Source organism: Polistes dominula, unplaced genomic scaffold (genome assembly GCF_049000335.1).
Source record: "Polistes dominula isolate Pdom_NZ unplaced genomic scaffold, Pdom_raw_medaka contig_82, whole genome shotgun sequence".
Classification (NCBI taxonomy): domain Eukaryota; kingdom Metazoa; phylum Arthropoda; class Insecta; order Hymenoptera; family Vespidae; genus Polistes; species Polistes dominula.
In genome coordinates this window covers 2,365,550-2,381,230 of record NW_028301046.1, presented here as the reverse complement: position 1 = coordinate 2,381,230, position 15,681 = coordinate 2,365,550, and the positions used below count along the sequence as shown (strand labels likewise).

The 15,681-nt window shown below is 31.8% G+C and overlaps 2 protein-coding genes and 1 non-coding gene across 5 annotated transcripts; 2 read left to right on the top strand and 1 right to left on the bottom strand.

The window, feature by feature from the left end:
• Positions 1-182: 182 nt before the first annotated feature.
• On the bottom strand, positions 183-254 carry TRNAC-GCA (transfer RNA cysteine (anticodon GCA)). Its single transcript has one exon. It is a non-coding gene; the product is annotated as a tRNA-Cys (tRNA).
• A 297-nt stretch (positions 255-551) lies between these two features.
• On the top strand, positions 552-9,532 carry LOC107074646 (uncharacterized). Its single transcript, XM_015336283.2, has 14 exons — positions 552-2,735; positions 2,828-3,162; positions 3,559-3,835; positions 3,993-4,241; positions 4,305-4,729; positions 4,831-5,092; positions 5,176-6,236; positions 6,510-7,232; positions 7,308-7,684; positions 7,756-8,100; positions 8,166-8,242; positions 8,333-8,487; positions 8,594-8,664; positions 8,735-9,532. The coding sequence occupies exons 1-14, from the start codon at positions 2,530-2,532 to the stop codon at positions 8,891-8,893; spliced, it is 4,722 nt and encodes a 1,573-aa protein (XP_015191769.2). The 5' UTR covers positions 552-2,529; the 3' UTR covers positions 8,894-9,532.
• Positions 9,533-9,819: 287 nt separating this feature from the next.
• On the top strand, positions 9,820-15,382 carry LOC107074645 (cyclin-dependent kinase-like 4). 3 transcript variants are annotated; one of them, XM_015336279.2, is made up of 5 exons: positions 9,820-10,155; positions 12,800-12,989; positions 13,789-14,136; positions 14,242-14,508; positions 14,643-15,382. In XM_015336279.2, the coding sequence occupies exons 1-5, from the start codon at positions 10,088-10,090 to the stop codon at positions 14,997-14,999; spliced, it is 1,230 nt and encodes a 409-aa protein (XP_015191765.1). In that variant the 5' UTR covers positions 9,820-10,087; the 3' UTR covers positions 15,000-15,382. The 3 variants fall into 3 exon arrangements, with proteins under 3 accessions (XP_015191765.1, XP_015191767.1, XP_089031312.1); XM_015336281.2 differs by lacking the exon at positions 9,820-10,155 and adding an exon at positions 10,554-10,850; XM_089175186.1 differs by lacking the exon at positions 9,820-10,155 and adding an exon at positions 11,484-12,087.
• The last annotated feature ends 299 nt before the right edge of the window (positions 15,383-15,681 follow it).

Sequence of the window (15,681 nt, the reverse complement as noted above, 5' to 3'; positions counted from 1 at the left end):
CATTTATTATAATTATATAAACGAGATTTTTCTTCTTCCTTATTTACGAAAAGAAGATAAAGATAACAAATAATTATCATATACATATTCAACGAAATTAGTTATCTTTTTTAGTTTTAAATATTAAAATATTAAGATTTTTAATAATTATTAAAAAAAAACAAAAAGAAAAAAAAGATTTTAGGGGGCACCCGGGTTTGAACCGGGGACCTCTCGATCTGCAGTCGAATGCTCTACCACTGAGCTATACCCCCAATGTTACTTTAGTGGTTTCTAAAATACATATATAAACAGAAGTTTTATGAAAGAAATTTAAATGATGGGTTTAAAAGTAGATGGGCCATCATCATTGAAGTCAATTGTTTGATTGTTATTAAAAAAAAAGTATTCAAGAGTACATTGAGAAATTAATCACGAGCTGTTATATATTAATAATACGAGCGAGTCTTATTGTTGTGCTACTGTAGTGAAGAGTAACTAAGCAACCCCTGAATTAGTTGGAAGCCTAACATAGGAATCAGCGCGTCAGTACGTACCGTACAGTAGTAAGGTATGTTTCTCATTTTCGTGAAAAACAATCCTCGTGGTTGAATGTAATTGTATTTCTATCATAAGATTCAAATTTCGAATTCGCGCCATTTTTTAAATCACGATGAATTCAGAGGATGTACGATATATTATTTTATTAAGTAAGTTTTGAATTTCTTTAAAATATGAAACATCAAAATCATGTCCCTGAAAAAGATTTATCCTTACTATGCATTTACATCTGCATTTACATCTACATTCTATATATATAGTTTATATTAATAAGATTATTTAAAAAAAAAAATGATCATCTTTCCTAACGATAAATAATCAATTAAATTAGGTACTTGAAATTGTAAATTATAAGCTTTTAATTGATATCAAACAATTTACATAGATTTGTATCAATGTCATATTTCTAATATCCAATATTCATGTCAAAATAATAACCACGAAAGATTGAAGATTATTTTGTAAGCTTAATATCTCATTGCGCACGAGTATATCTCGTTACAAATTATGTGATATCATGATGAACAATTTTTAACGGGGTGATTCAGTATATCACACGAATAGTGAAGGTCTCAACAAATTATTAACGGTATAATAACGATTGACGTGCTGCACACTGAATCAACGAAATAACGATTTTCAGTCACCCTCACGTTATGGCACGCGCGCACGTGGGTTCTTATACGTGCAACATATGTATGTATGCATGCATGAATGTATTTATGTATATGTATTTACTCAACAAGAACGCATGCTACTGTGCTGATTTTTACAAGAGTTATGCATTACCAAAGAAAGACTAAACTTTTCATATTACCTATCATTCTAATCTTTCATTAAAATGAAATAAATTAAGTATTAGTACAGATGGTACCATTTAGAATATATATATATACACGCGAAGAAATAATTAATAGGACGAATCGTTAAACGATTGTCTATACTTCATTGAAAATCTATATGAAACATTGGATATGCGATATAATCGTTATCGATCCATCAATATTCTCTCCTACAACATAAAACTTATTTTAAGAATTATTGTATTTGAAAGATAGAAAATGTTAACGATACCAACATGTAACATTCCCTAATATTCTATTTTTAATTATAATCATGGTATTGTCACAATGAAATATATTAATTATTCATTTATTATAGTATTATAGTATCTAACATCTGAAATGTAAAATAATCTATTGTAAGATAATAGGATTAAACACGTGGCGACCTTGTCGTGAGATTTTCCACTATGGTTCTTTATTGGTGCTAAATGTTGTGACGGTTGGTTTCTATGGTATCGAGTGACCTGGTCAGTCTACCACGTGGTCAGTAATCAAACTTTAAATTTGGGCTAGACCCTAGTGATCCAGATGTAACGATAGTAGATCGTTTGTCGTTCTTCGGCTAGCTTCTACGAAGCATCATTATCGTGGACACGAATCACTTGTTGAGATATGTAAGTTGCTTCAGTGATCGTTACATCAAATTATTTTCTTACCATTTAAAACTGATCTTCATAATACATTTTTTCAATTGACATCGTTTACGAAGTGAGTTATTATTTGTACACATGTATAAGCACAAATCATGCGTTAATTTTACGCTAATTATTATATTTAAATTATAAAGATAGATGATTTGTCACAGGTTACATAAAAAAATACGTAGATGTAACACTAACAGAATTTTTGTACTATAATATGGAATGACATTAGTATTACGCGATGTGTATATGTGTGTAGTACATGTAAAAGAGGAAACATTAAATAGGAGTGAATTATACGCCAACGATTCGGTCATCAACATTATATCTTTTTAAGAAGGTGAGAGAAATTCAAGCCAACTACTTTTTTAAAGCGTCGACCCACATTCTGGGCGGCGAGACCGGACTGATTTTCTTGCACACGATGAGTTCGATCCGACTACAAGGCAAAAGATGTTCTTACTTGAGGTTGTATTAGTCGAAAAACGGTGTCAAAGACGGGCATGGACACTAAGACTCCACCTATACCTTTGAAGCTTCCAGAGAAGGCTCAAGCAAAGAAGCAGGAACGCGTAGCCGATTTGTTTCTGCCGCCATTGATACCTTCTACTAATCACCGACAGAAATTAAAACCTGCTGTAAATTCGTGGTCGCATGACGTCAATTATCCTACATGTTATCAAAATCATCATAAGAAGAGACCTTACAGGTAATGTCTCGATTAGATTTATAATTTCTATACTTTTTTTTTATTCTATTTTATTTTTGTACACGAAAACAAATCCTACTCTACTTTCGTAGAGTATTGCAAATTGGCGCCACACCTTTGATGCACGCTTGCCAGCAGGCCGACAGACATAAAGTCTTGAGATTATTGAGAGAGCAAGAGGAAAGCATCTGTTATAGAGATAGAACGTTAAGAAGTGCACTTCATTACTGTATGGATGCTGGAACGGGTGGTGCCGTTGCATCAGCGGCACCAGAATTGGTTAATGCTCCCGATGCCGAGGGACATACACCTCTTCATCTTGCAGTCATTGCAGGCGATACTCAGTTGGTAGCTGTTTTATTAGCAAATGGTGCCGACGTTAATGCCAAAGATTTGGAAGGTCACAGCGTTCTTCATTGGGCCACTGGTAGGGGTTTCGGCAAGATGCATTTTATTAAGTCTCATTAGAAAAAACGATCTCATTTAGGTACAAGTTTTTATCTATTATATGTTCATTAAGAAATAAATTAAAGTAAAAAGTATAGATTAAAAAGTAGAAAAGTAAATGTGAGTCAAGTTGACGTAATGAGTCAGTGGGTCAGCTACTATGAGGTGACGTAATTCTAAGCATAAAAGCAACACGCAAGACGATATAAGACGATATAAAGATCGTGGCCTATGATTGGTGTTATCGATAAATATTCGAGTTAGCTATCGGGTAAACTATGCTAAGCTATGACGAGAACCATACCGAACTATTATACGATATAAATAGGTACTTCGTAGATAGAACTTTTCTATAAATTATTGACGTTTTTTTTAGTTTGCGGCGAAGCGGAATGCGTACGTCTGATCTTAGCTGCAGGTGCTAGGCCTTCAACGCCAGATCTTCGCGGAGGTTCACCCCTCCATTACGCAGCGCAATGTTGCGGTGCCGCAGCGACTGCCGAACTCGCGGTTCCAAAGAAAGTTGGTTTAAAGGTATTACAAACTCTTATAGAATTTGGAGCTGACGTTAATGCGAAGGATGAAGATGGACGACAGGCAATCTTATGGGCGGCTAGTGCCGGTAGCGTGGAGGCAGTTTTAGCTTTGGCAAGGTAATTAATATGTCCTAACTAATTTGGCATGTACGTATACCTATGTATATATCTATCCATCTATTATGTAAGAGAGAATTGAAAGGGAATGAAAATATTCGAAGATAGTAGATAGATAGCAAGTAGATAACCATGTCGATGTCGATAAACGATAAAGGGTCGGGGGAGCTGCGGCCGCAGGAGCATCGGATAAAGATGGCTTAACTGCACTTCATTGCGCCGCGTCGAGAGGTCATGCAAGATGTGTCGAAGCTTTGATTAATTTGTGCGGATCCCAGCCCGATCATGTAGATGATAATGGTTGTTCCGCTCTACATTATGCCGCTACGCTCGGTCACGCCGACGCTACGGCCTTGATTCTTAAATTAGGAGCTGATCCAAATCGACAAGATCGAAAGGGTAGAACGTAAGTTGGAATCTCATTTCTTTTATGTCTATTCAAATTAATCAAAAAACTAATATGTTTTAGGCCAGCCCTATGTGCAGCAGCTAAGGGTCAATTGGAAACGTTAAAAATCTTAGCGCAACATGGTGGCTCGTTGCATGCTAGAACAGTACGAGGTACAGGGGTTGCTCACGAGGCTGTGGCTTCCGGAAGAATCGAACTACTCAAATGGTTGGCTAAAAAACGTCCGAGTACGTTGGATATCGTTACGCAAGACGGTAAGACGCCTCTTCATGTAGCAGCACTTCATGGTCATTTGGATGCTTGCAAGGTGCTTTTGGATCATGGTGCAAAAATAAATGCCATTCTAAGGACTAACAAGGGTAATATGATGACCGCTTTGGATGCTGCTCTTTATAGAGGCCACAGAGATTGTGCTAAATTAATTCAAATGCATGGTGGAACTACTGCCCAACGATTAAGAGATCGCAGGAGTACACCTGGGAAGGGTTAGAACTCAATTCTCGAATACCTCGAATGTTTGTGTAAACACAAATGGTATGACTCACTTATTTTATGCTTTTTTAATGATATCCTCTTTGTCTTTCAGTTTTTTCTGCAAAATTTCGAGTTAACCGTACTGAGAGTGACACAGATTCGGAAGATAGTTCTCCAAAATGGGATCACGCACGCAAGGCACCCCGTGTCTATTACGAGGAACGATGGATCGAGAAAAGGACACGAAAGAAAGGAAATTGCAAGAATTTATTGCGACGAGATAGTCGAAGTTTCAGTGAAGAAGAAATTCGACTATCTAAGAAGGGGTCTTCGAGAAAAGAATGCCAGCAACGAAGCAGAAGCGAATCTGCGAGGTATGCGTTTTCTTCGACAACAAATTAATTTAAAGTATTATGCTTGTACTCATTTTTTATTGCACATGATGTTTTTTTTTTAGATACGACGATAATGATACGACTACTGATGAAAAATTAGCACGCAAAGGAAGAAAAAGACGACTTAGAGCAAGATCTAAGGACGATTATAGCGATTCATCTATAAATTATAGCGATGATAGTTTTCAAGATGATTTAAGAAAGGACGGAAAGGTAAGGACGTTTCTTCTTCAACGTAAGTTTGGAAGACGGAGATCAAAATGTCGAGCGGATAAGAATAAAAAGAGATCAAAGTCAGAGATTGAAGCAAGTAGAGCCAATCGGAAGAATTTACAACCGGAAACAAAGAGTGATCAAGACGAGCACAGTGGTACCGATGACAGTTTGGAAGTAATCGTGGTGAGAACGTCCGTTGAAAAGAAAAAGTGTGAAAAGATTGTATCCGGAGGAAAAGCACAGAAATCGAAAGAAAATTTGAAAGATAGTAGAGGAAAAGGATCTCGTAAAAGCAATTTGAGACAGAAATCAGAGTCCTGTGTATCGACAACATCAGATAAATTATCCGATAAGGATAAAACATCAGACAAGGTATCTGAAAAGGATACAGCAAGTGCTAAATCAAAGTCACATTCAGACAAAAAAGAAATTGAGGAAGAAGAGTATAAAAATGTTGATGAAGTTGACGATGATGATGATCAAGTTGCTTCAAAATCATCGACATCAGAAGACAAAGAAATATCCTTCGTAGAAAGACGCTATCATCATAGAGACGTGACTGATAGTACAAGTCACGAAACCGTCGAACGAGTTTTAGTTACTGCGATGGTTCACAAAGATCAAGGACCAGATACTCCAAAATCTACGATGGAAACTTCGAAGGAAGTTACTTTTGAAGATGCTTTGGAAAAAGAGATATCTGATAAAAACAATGAAGAATTGCTAAGTAATGTGGACGATGTTCAAACGAAATCCGATCAATTATCTAACTCGTTGGTCATGAAGGCTAAAGATTTAAAAAAGGATATTCAAAATATACGATCTAGTATTGAAGATAGGAATGATGATAAAGTAAAAGAAAGGAATAATGATGAGAAGGTAGTAAGCGAGGTTGAAGAGGTTGAAGGTAAGGCTTTAAGCTATTAATATTTATAATAAATTTACATTTTATTTTGTATCTCGATAATCAAGTCCAATTTTACAAAAGGGAAAGTATTGACCAAGTTTTCAGCACCGTGTTTTGAACATTTATAATCTATGTTAAGGTCATTAAATTGGTTTTTTTTTAAACTCAGATATATAACTTTAATTAGATCAAGCGAGCCAATCAATATCCTACTTTGTATAAACTAAAAATGTTATAATCTTAGCCTCGTTTTCTATAGAAACCATTCACTAGGTAGGTTGCGCGCATTCCAAGAAAAAAAACCCGAAAGCACTTCATTGGATTCTCAGGAAGAAGGACGTCTGAATCAACGAGAGGAGGATTCTCAAAAAGAAAATGAAGAAAATGATCAAATAATTCCTACCAATTTGCCGAGTTCTCCGAAAAATATTGAAAGCAGTGTGGATAATGTGCCTTCAGAATTAGATTCACATGCTCATACATCGAAAGAATCACTTAAAGAAGATATGCCAACTTTGGCGTTAGAAAAACTTTCGAAAGAAGAAAAAGATGAGGTAACTGAGACAATAGATTCGAAAGAAGAACACAGTAGAAATGGTACAGTGCAAAAGGATGTCGAAGAATCGAATATTGTCATCGATGATTTTGACTTAACGAATAAAGAATCTTTTCAAATTCAACAAGAGAAACGTCAGGATGAGGCATCATCTCCTTCTTTCGATGCACCATATGGCAATGATTTTTTTGAGGATAAAGAACAAGTAGATTCTGCACGTGGCAAATCTGTAGATTTATCTTCAGATTCTAGAGATTCAGTATTGATACGAGAAGATGAGAATGACTTTTCAAGAACGAATACACCAGTCCTAGCTAAGGGTACCGTTCACGAAGTCAAATTCGACGAACATAAAACAAGAGAATCTAATAAAGTCAGGATTGGTAAAAAAGTAGATGCAAATAATACTACAAACGAGGACAAATCTTTTTTAAATAAAGGTAAACATGAGAATACATTTGAATTGTTTAATATTTAGAAAACAAATGAATATTGTGTTGTTATATCTGTGTCAGAAGTCAAGAATTTGTCACCAATGGCAACAAGACGTTCAAGGTATTCGAAAGAATTGTTGAGAAAGCAGACAAAAGATGCTGAGTGTCCCTTGACTGGAACAAAAACATCGAACAGAACTAAAAATTTATTTGACAAATCCGATGAACGTTCTTTAGATCGTAGTGCTATAGTTGCCGTTATTGAGAGTCCGGAATGGTTTGAAGAGGATGAAGAAATTGAGAAAGAAATTAGAAAAGTAATCAGAGAAGATGGGGAACGTGATACGAGACAAGAAGAAAATAATGAAATGGGTGTTATCAGAGTTTTACCGAGTACCAGTGAGAAAGAAACTTACGTCGGTACATCCAAAACTTCGACTATCGTTACTTTACCACAGGTAATTTAATACTCTTGTATATTACTTTACACATTGAAATTATATGAACGTAATAATGTTCCTATTATCAGGTTCAAAGAAAACTTTGCACGTATTCGGAAAAGATACCTAAAATTCCATCGGAAAATCAACGTTTTCGACAATGTACCAAACAGTGTCGTCGTGATAGTGGTGGTAGAGATAGTGGAATAGAACCAAGTCCGAGAGTTTCTAAAATACCAAAGAGAAAGAACATGGTTGAATGTTCGAAACTTGATAAACATCAGCTTCTCAATGTAGATACCGTCACGAGAGACGTTCAAATTAATTTGCGTCGTTATCATTTAGAAAGGAAGATCTTTTTTCAATTGATGGAACTTAAAAGATTGCAGATTAGGCATGGTAGAGCTAATGAACAAGTTTTGGTTAAAAGACAGGTAAGAAAATTGGATTATAGTTTATCTTTAAAAAAAAAAAACGTAATTATCGAAATAATTTGTAGGTCGAGTCATTTCATAAAGCTGGCATGACTGGTCCAACCCTTGGTGTTGCTAAATATGATCAACCATTTACATTCAGGTTTTCAGTATTTTTAATTCTATTGTTAACACAGTCAAATGAAAAATTTAGAAATATTGTACATTTTATTTTATCATTCATACTCGACAGACATTTCGAAGCCTTCTTATACGAACAATTAAGGAAATTACAAAGGAGACCGGTCACCCCAAATTTTTGTACAGATGCAAAATATTGTACTCAAAAAACTCATCGGTGTCATCACGCTACAACTGCTTATACTTCAGTACCTGTTTATACTTATAGTAAGTTATGTTACAAATCTAATTGTAAGTACACGATTAAATGGAATTTGTGATAATTCATGAAATGTTTGATCTTTCGAATTTTGATAATAGACGATGATTGTAGTTGGCGGAGAGGCGCAAGAACGAGTGGATCACTTTCCAAAAATCGAGACACGTGGAAGAGGACAAATGACGGTAAGTTAACTAATCTTCTGAAATATCTTTATTAAAGCGAAACAAATAATATTGATTTGATTTATCAAAGGTGGAAGTAACTCACGGTGACGAAAAACAAGTTATCGCTCTACCAGCTGAAAGATTAGATTGCACCAAAAGATATTTCGTTACTTTTACAGTTAGAGGAGAAAGTCAAGGGACTACGAAATCCTCTCATTCTATGAAACGAAGTGCTAAGAGTGTTTAAAACGTTCAGTATATTTAATATCATGTACATGCATTGTATATGATATGAGCAACGTATATTTTATTGATTGTCCATGTAAAATGAGCAATGAGTATAATGAACAAGTATTTTACAGGTTCTCTCTCTTCTGTCATTTTAGATTGACCTAAACTTTATGGGCATTCTGTAAAATGTCCTCATTAATACATTGACCGTAACCTATACAAAATTATTTGTATAAGCAAATGTCTTGTCTTATCTATATACTTATCTATGTACTTTATCTGTTGTTAATTTAATATTTTATTTTTTGTTTTGTTTTAAAAGAACAAGTGCAATATCGAGAGTTTTTTGTTTTTCTATACAAAAATGTTATTATTTATTCTATATTATAATATGGTTTTAATTTGTAAATATTACTGCAAACTGCCAGACGAAATTCCAACATACAGTGGCCAACGCGAAACAAATATTTATGATTAAAAATGTTATAATATAAATTTTATACGATATACATAAATTTCATATAGATATGTAAGTATTCTTGACAATTAAATTGTCAAGAGAAGGGTATGAAAACAAAAAAAAAAAAAAAAAAATTCATATTTTAAGCAGAATTTAATTCGATTATCGATTTTTCTGATAGATATAAGTTCAATTATTTGCAATTAAATTAGTGATCTAATGTAAAAGTAACATATTGTTCATTAATAAAAAGAAATGTTCAGAACTATATATATATACTATTTAGTATAATTGATAGTATAAAACTAAACTTTTTACATTTGAATACATTTTTTTTTTTTTTTTAATCAATGATATCGTCCACATTTTGTCTATTTAAAAATATCGAAAGACAAAGTTTCTACGAATTCTCTTTGAAAATATTTTAATGCTTGCCGATATAATCAGTTATATATAGATCAAAAGGATACGTTAATGGTTGCGTGACATTTAAACACGAATAGAATTTTTCTTACGAAATATCGATCCTTAGAAATGACGTAGTTAGTAAACGTATGGATGTTGTCTCGATCAAGTAACCTGGTGTAACGTTTGCAATCAGACTTTTGACAGTTTACAGAACAATTCGATGCAGTTAATAATGTCGACGGGTTTTGGATTACATTTTAAACGAATTTCATGGGTATTAATAATATCAGTCAATCAAAAAGACATCATTCGTGAATCTAACGTCTAGTGAGTGGCTTCTGCATGGAGAAATGGCTTCAAGATAGTACTCTTTGGCTTTTTGGTAGTACACTTCCATTACTACCAAGAAGGTAAATATTTTCAAGGTTGAATCTATAACTGTGCAATGTATGATGATGCATAGAAAAATATTCATTTCATACACGTAACTATAATATACATACGTATGACCTATGCATGTTACTTATATATTAACGTATGTGAGCATATGTCGTGATGTTTTATATATAACTAATATTATACCTTGATCGATTTTTTATATGTGTACATACATATATCGAAGATACATACAAGTATTAATGAAAATGATTCATTATTGTAACTGCATACACAAAATGTTTAATTTTTTTGTTTAAACGTAACGTTGTTGCATTAATTTTTTTTTAAATATTAGTTACCTATTTATTTATAGAATATTATAACAATATTTTTCATGTGTATTATTTTTTGTTAAAATTATTATTGCATAACTATTATTATTATTATTATGAAAATGATTGTTATATCATATGTGGTATCACATTTTTGGATTATTTCTTGTTTTATGGATTACATGTGGATAACGGAAAAGAAATATTTTTCACCTTTTTCATGGTCATGGACTGGTCATGGAGTAACTATAGCATATTATCGATCGTTAATAATCGTGCGTTCAACGACAAGAAATGTGTAAAGCAATATTTCTACACATTTAGTATTGTTCAGTATGTTTAGTGGAAAGGAAGGCATTTCAATCAAACTCAATGAACACTATCTTAGGCTTATTGTACGTAAACAAATTGAAATATTACTCCTTGTCTTCAATTAATTATTATTTGTTAATTATTATCTGATAATATTACGTTATATTATATATTTTATAACATATTACGAGGTTGTTACAGAAAAAGATATATTTTATAGTACATTATTTAAATAGATCAAATATTCTCAAAATTTAAAGTAAAAACTTTAAGGTTGTCTTTTTTAATTTCAAATAATACTTAAAATGATTATTTAACAAATTTTTATAAAATCGTCATTTGTCTCTTTTCAAGCAGTCCATGATATTTTTATGATCGATAGTGTGACGTTTGTAAGAACGTATCTAACCTTTCGAAGATAATGACGGCCGTCCATCGTCCGATTTCATTTACATGTAACAACAACAGTAATACAATGCAAATTATAATTAGAACATTATTAAGAATTTACAGTTTTAATTAATATACTTTATTGAATAATTCTCATTAAATTTATTATGAAATTATTTCATATGATAATTCATCATATATTTATTTTAACAACATCGAGATGGGTAACGATTTGAAATTTGCTAATTATAGACAGTTTATACCATTATGGTAAGTTTACAATATTTTTCATTCATTAGTATATATATATATATGAAGTTCTTTTATTTTTACACACAAACACACACACACACACACACACACATGTATATGCACGCGCACGCGCATATACAAAAATTTGCTACAATTCTCAAACAAGCTACTGCTTGTCTATCATCATATAGAAATATACAGGAAAGAATAATAATTAACAGTCTTTTAATATCATTTATTAAAAGTATCGTACTTTTATAATAAAAAAAAAACTTAAAAAAAAGAAGCTTTAAAGCTTTGCGCAGCCGTAATATTGGAAAATAATATGGATTTATAAATCTAACGTGAGATCTTTCCGATATCCTAGGTACGCGATTCTTTTTTAAATTGTAAACATCAAATTGAATGTTTTTTTTTTTTCATTTAAAATTTTTTGTATTTTTTTTTATGTATCATAACTATCATACTTTCATTACATTCGTATGGTAAAATAAAAATCCTTGAAGAAAAGAGCGCATGCGTCTTATGCCGTCCAATGGATAAAATCAAACGAGCTTGGGGAGTTTGACCCTTGGTCAGCAGAGAAAATGTAGACAGTGCAGTTTACATTGTTCACCAACGTAACATGCTTTTTGCCCAACAGTTTACGTCCTTGCCATGTCTTGCCAAATATAAGAAGTGCGTATCAGTATTGCGATCTCACAATCAATATATTGTAATATCTATATATGTATAGATAAATATGCATAAATGTCTATATATATGTATATATGAAATTCATGAGTGTGATTGAAGACATTTTTTTTTAGATAATTCTAGAAAACATTTATTTATTAATCCTTAGAGTGCTATAGACGTATATATGCGTTTGGTAACAATTACCTAACGATGCATATATACGTGTTTGTTATTATTAATGTAAAATAATGTAATGTTTATGTTAATTAATTAAATTATATTCAGACAGAAAAATTGTAATTATTCAATATAATTTATAAATTAGAATCTATTTAAATAAATATATAAATATTTCGGTTTTGTACAAAACATTTTAGTTAAAAGTTATTTAACACTCGAAGGGTTCATAAATTATGCATTAGAGATATAATATTTATAATAAAAAAATTACACACACACACACACACACATATATATTACGTAAAATAATATCACATGTATATATAGATTACTCAATGATGAATGAACAAAATTTTAGAAAGCTACGATTGACATGGCGTAAAAGTAGATATAAAAGTTAGAAGATGTAAAGATGTAGTAAAGACAGTTTTTAAATGATTATTTTCTAATTCTTCATTTTTCGTATTGTTTTTTTTTCTTGTTTTTCTTATTATCAAAGATAAAATAAGATATTACGTTTTATTATACACAGGTCTCGTGCACCAAGCAAAGCAATGGAACGTTATGAACGATTGGGACGTCTTGGGGAGGGTAGTTATGGAGTTGTCTTCCAGTGTCGAGATCGGCATACGGGAAAGTTGGTAGCCGTCAAAAAATTTCAACAAACAGAGGACGATCCTCTTATAAGAAAAATTGCACTTCGAGAAATACGATTGCTTAAGGTCAGTCTTTTGGATCCTTAATATTATTGTTAAAATATGATGAAAATATTTCTGTAAATATGTGGACACATATACCACATGTACACACCAAAAATTATACATACATTTCAAATAGCAAGACGATCCTTTACTTTTGTAAATGTTGAACGCTCAAAAAATTAAACGTCTTATTCGCGAAAAAAAAAGAACTGCATGTGAATGAATATGGAAATGAATAAACCCTAACCACGATTTAAATGAAATGGTCAAGCGGTCAATACAGCGTTGGTCAATATGTTGGGGCATGTGTTCTGGCGTACCTGTATAGAAAGAACCCCTCGCATACTTCGGTCATTACTCTTACATTATTTTAGAACGTTTCAGTTTTTCTTTTTTTTTTTTTTTTTTGAGAAAATATTTTTCACATGCACGTCTTTTTTAATTGATTATATAATTATGACTTTCTTTTATCGATATAAATTAATCATTTTTATTTTTTATTTGATATAATATTTAACACGGTTCGCGCGTGCCAAGCCCTTTTCATTTGACTTGCCATTCAAGCCATTTAATTTTGCTTTAACAAAATCAACCATTACATTTAATTACTAATTATTGTAAATATAACAATTAAATAAACTTATGTGCTTTATTATATACTGTATTTTGTATAATGCATCAATATTTGAATATAGGAATATTTTCAATTTGTTATAAACATGTGTGTACCACCACCGGTGGTACACGTGTACGGCAGAGGGAACGTGTTAATCTAATGAAATTTGTCTATTATTTTTCTATTTATTTTTCTTTTCTACAGAATTTGAAACACCCAAATTTGGTAAATCTCCTGGAAGTATTCAGACGAAAGAGGAAGTTACATTTAGTATTTGAATATTGCGAACATACATTATTAAATGAGATGGAGAAATATCCACATGGTTGTCCAGATCTCATGATCAAACAGCTCACATGGCAAATTCTTCAGGGCATTGCATATTGTCATCGACTTGGTTGCGTTCACAGAGATGTTAAACCAGAAAATATTTTAATTACGGCGGAGGGAGTTGTTAAGCTTTGTGATTTTGGATTTGCACGAATGCTTAGTCCAGGTGAAAATTACACGGAATATGTTGCAACGAGATGGTATAGAGCACCAGAATTATTGGTAAATTAAACGAAAATAAATTTCAAATCTTTTAATAATTATTCATATAAAAATATTCAGCAATGTTATTTTTGTTTTTGGAACTTTTTGAGTTTTCTTTTACAGGTTGGTGATACTCAATATGGAACACCTGTAGATGTTTGGGCAATAGGATGCGTATTTGCCGAATTAATTCGAGGAGAGGCTCTATGGCCTGGAAAATCAGATGTGGATCAACTTTATTTAATAAGAAGAACTGTGGGTGATTTATTACCAAGACACATAGCAATATTTCAGCAAAATGAATTCTTTGCTGGTATAACGCTTCCATCACCGCAAACACTTATACGATTTAAAGATATTTTTCCTGATAGACCGAATACGCATTTACAGGTAACATTTACAATCTATACTATTATATTTATCTCAATCGTAAATCACATTTTTCTAAACGTGACAATTTCAAACAGTGTATTTTATTTGTTCACTATAATGTATATATATATATATTTTGTGTTTATTGATAGATTGATTTTTTGGAAAAATGTTTGGACAAAGATCCCAATGTAAGGTTGACGTGTGAACAATTACTGCAACATGAATACTTCGAAAATTTTCATTTCAAAATTCCTGACGTTGAATTAGAAGAATTCGAGAAACTCAAAAAGTACAGAGATCGTTCGAGACTTAGTCAAATAAATAATCACGTTGTTGAAGATCATGGATATCGGACCGATAATTCAAGATTCAATCAAATGCTATTACCACAACTTCCTCAAATGAACATTATCACGCATGGTCAAAATGACAATCGGCCTAAAAGCACGACCATGCACCATCAGCAAGGCTTTGATCATTTGCCTACGATAAGAGGCTGTAATTAATATTCTCCGTATTACATTGTAAAATACATAACATATTTACTTGTGATACGTTAAATATATATATATTAATATATTATACATACATACACATTGTTCCGTTTTTATTTGAAAGAATCAATGGTTATTATAATTAATATATTATTTTATGAAACATTTTTTTCCTCCAATATATTTCAATATTACATTTTTTCTTTTTACAATAAATTCTCCATTCTGTTATGAATAATATGTATGCATAAACTACCGTATAAGTTAAACCGTGTAGCTTAACATATTTTTTATGAGACAATAAACATAAAATTTGATATCATTGAGCAAATGATGTTAGATACTATCTATGGTTTAGTCAGGAATAATGTCTTTCTTGTTTTTTTGTTTTTTTTTTTTAACAAATAACTGATAAATTAATGATATAAAAATAAAACTGTAAAATTAATTATATCTTATTTTTATGACAAATTAAAAACTGTAATAATACTTTATTAAATCTATTTCATTTTTTTCTCCCTTCTTTGTCCTAAAAATGTGTGTTGAAAATTCTACGTAAGGATTATCTGTAAATATATCAAAGTTATTAAAAAAAACATTATAAGATTAATTAGTTTCTGTAAATGAATTAAATAGAAGGAATCAAAGAAGGAAAGGTATAAAAATATGATAATTGGAAAAATGTCAAAGAAAC

Excerpts from the sequence above, each read along its gene's own strand:
- LOC107074646 (XM_015336283.2), top strand. The coding sequence starts at position 2,530 with ATGGACACTAAGACTCCACCTATACCTTTGAAGCTTCCAGAGAAGGCT. Across the intron at positions 3,163-3,558 it reads CGTTCTTCATTGGGCCACTG|TTTGCGGCGAAGCGGAATGC; the intron begins GTAGGGGTTTCG and ends CGTTTTTTTTAG. Across the intron at positions 8,665-8,734 it reads GTGGAAGAGGACAAATGACG|GTGGAAGTAACTCACGGTGA; the intron begins GTAAGTTAACTA and ends GATTTATCAAAG.
- LOC107074645 (XM_015336279.2), top strand. The coding sequence starts at position 10,088 with ATGGAGAAATGGCTTCAAGATAGTACTCTTTGGCTTTTTGGTAGTACA. Across the intron at positions 14,137-14,241 it reads ATAGAGCACCAGAATTATTG|GTTGGTGATACTCAATATGG; the intron begins GTAAATTAAACG and ends TTTCTTTTACAG. Across the intron at positions 14,509-14,642 it reads GACCGAATACGCATTTACAG|ATTGATTTTTTGGAAAAATG; the intron begins GTAACATTTACA and ends GTTTATTGATAG.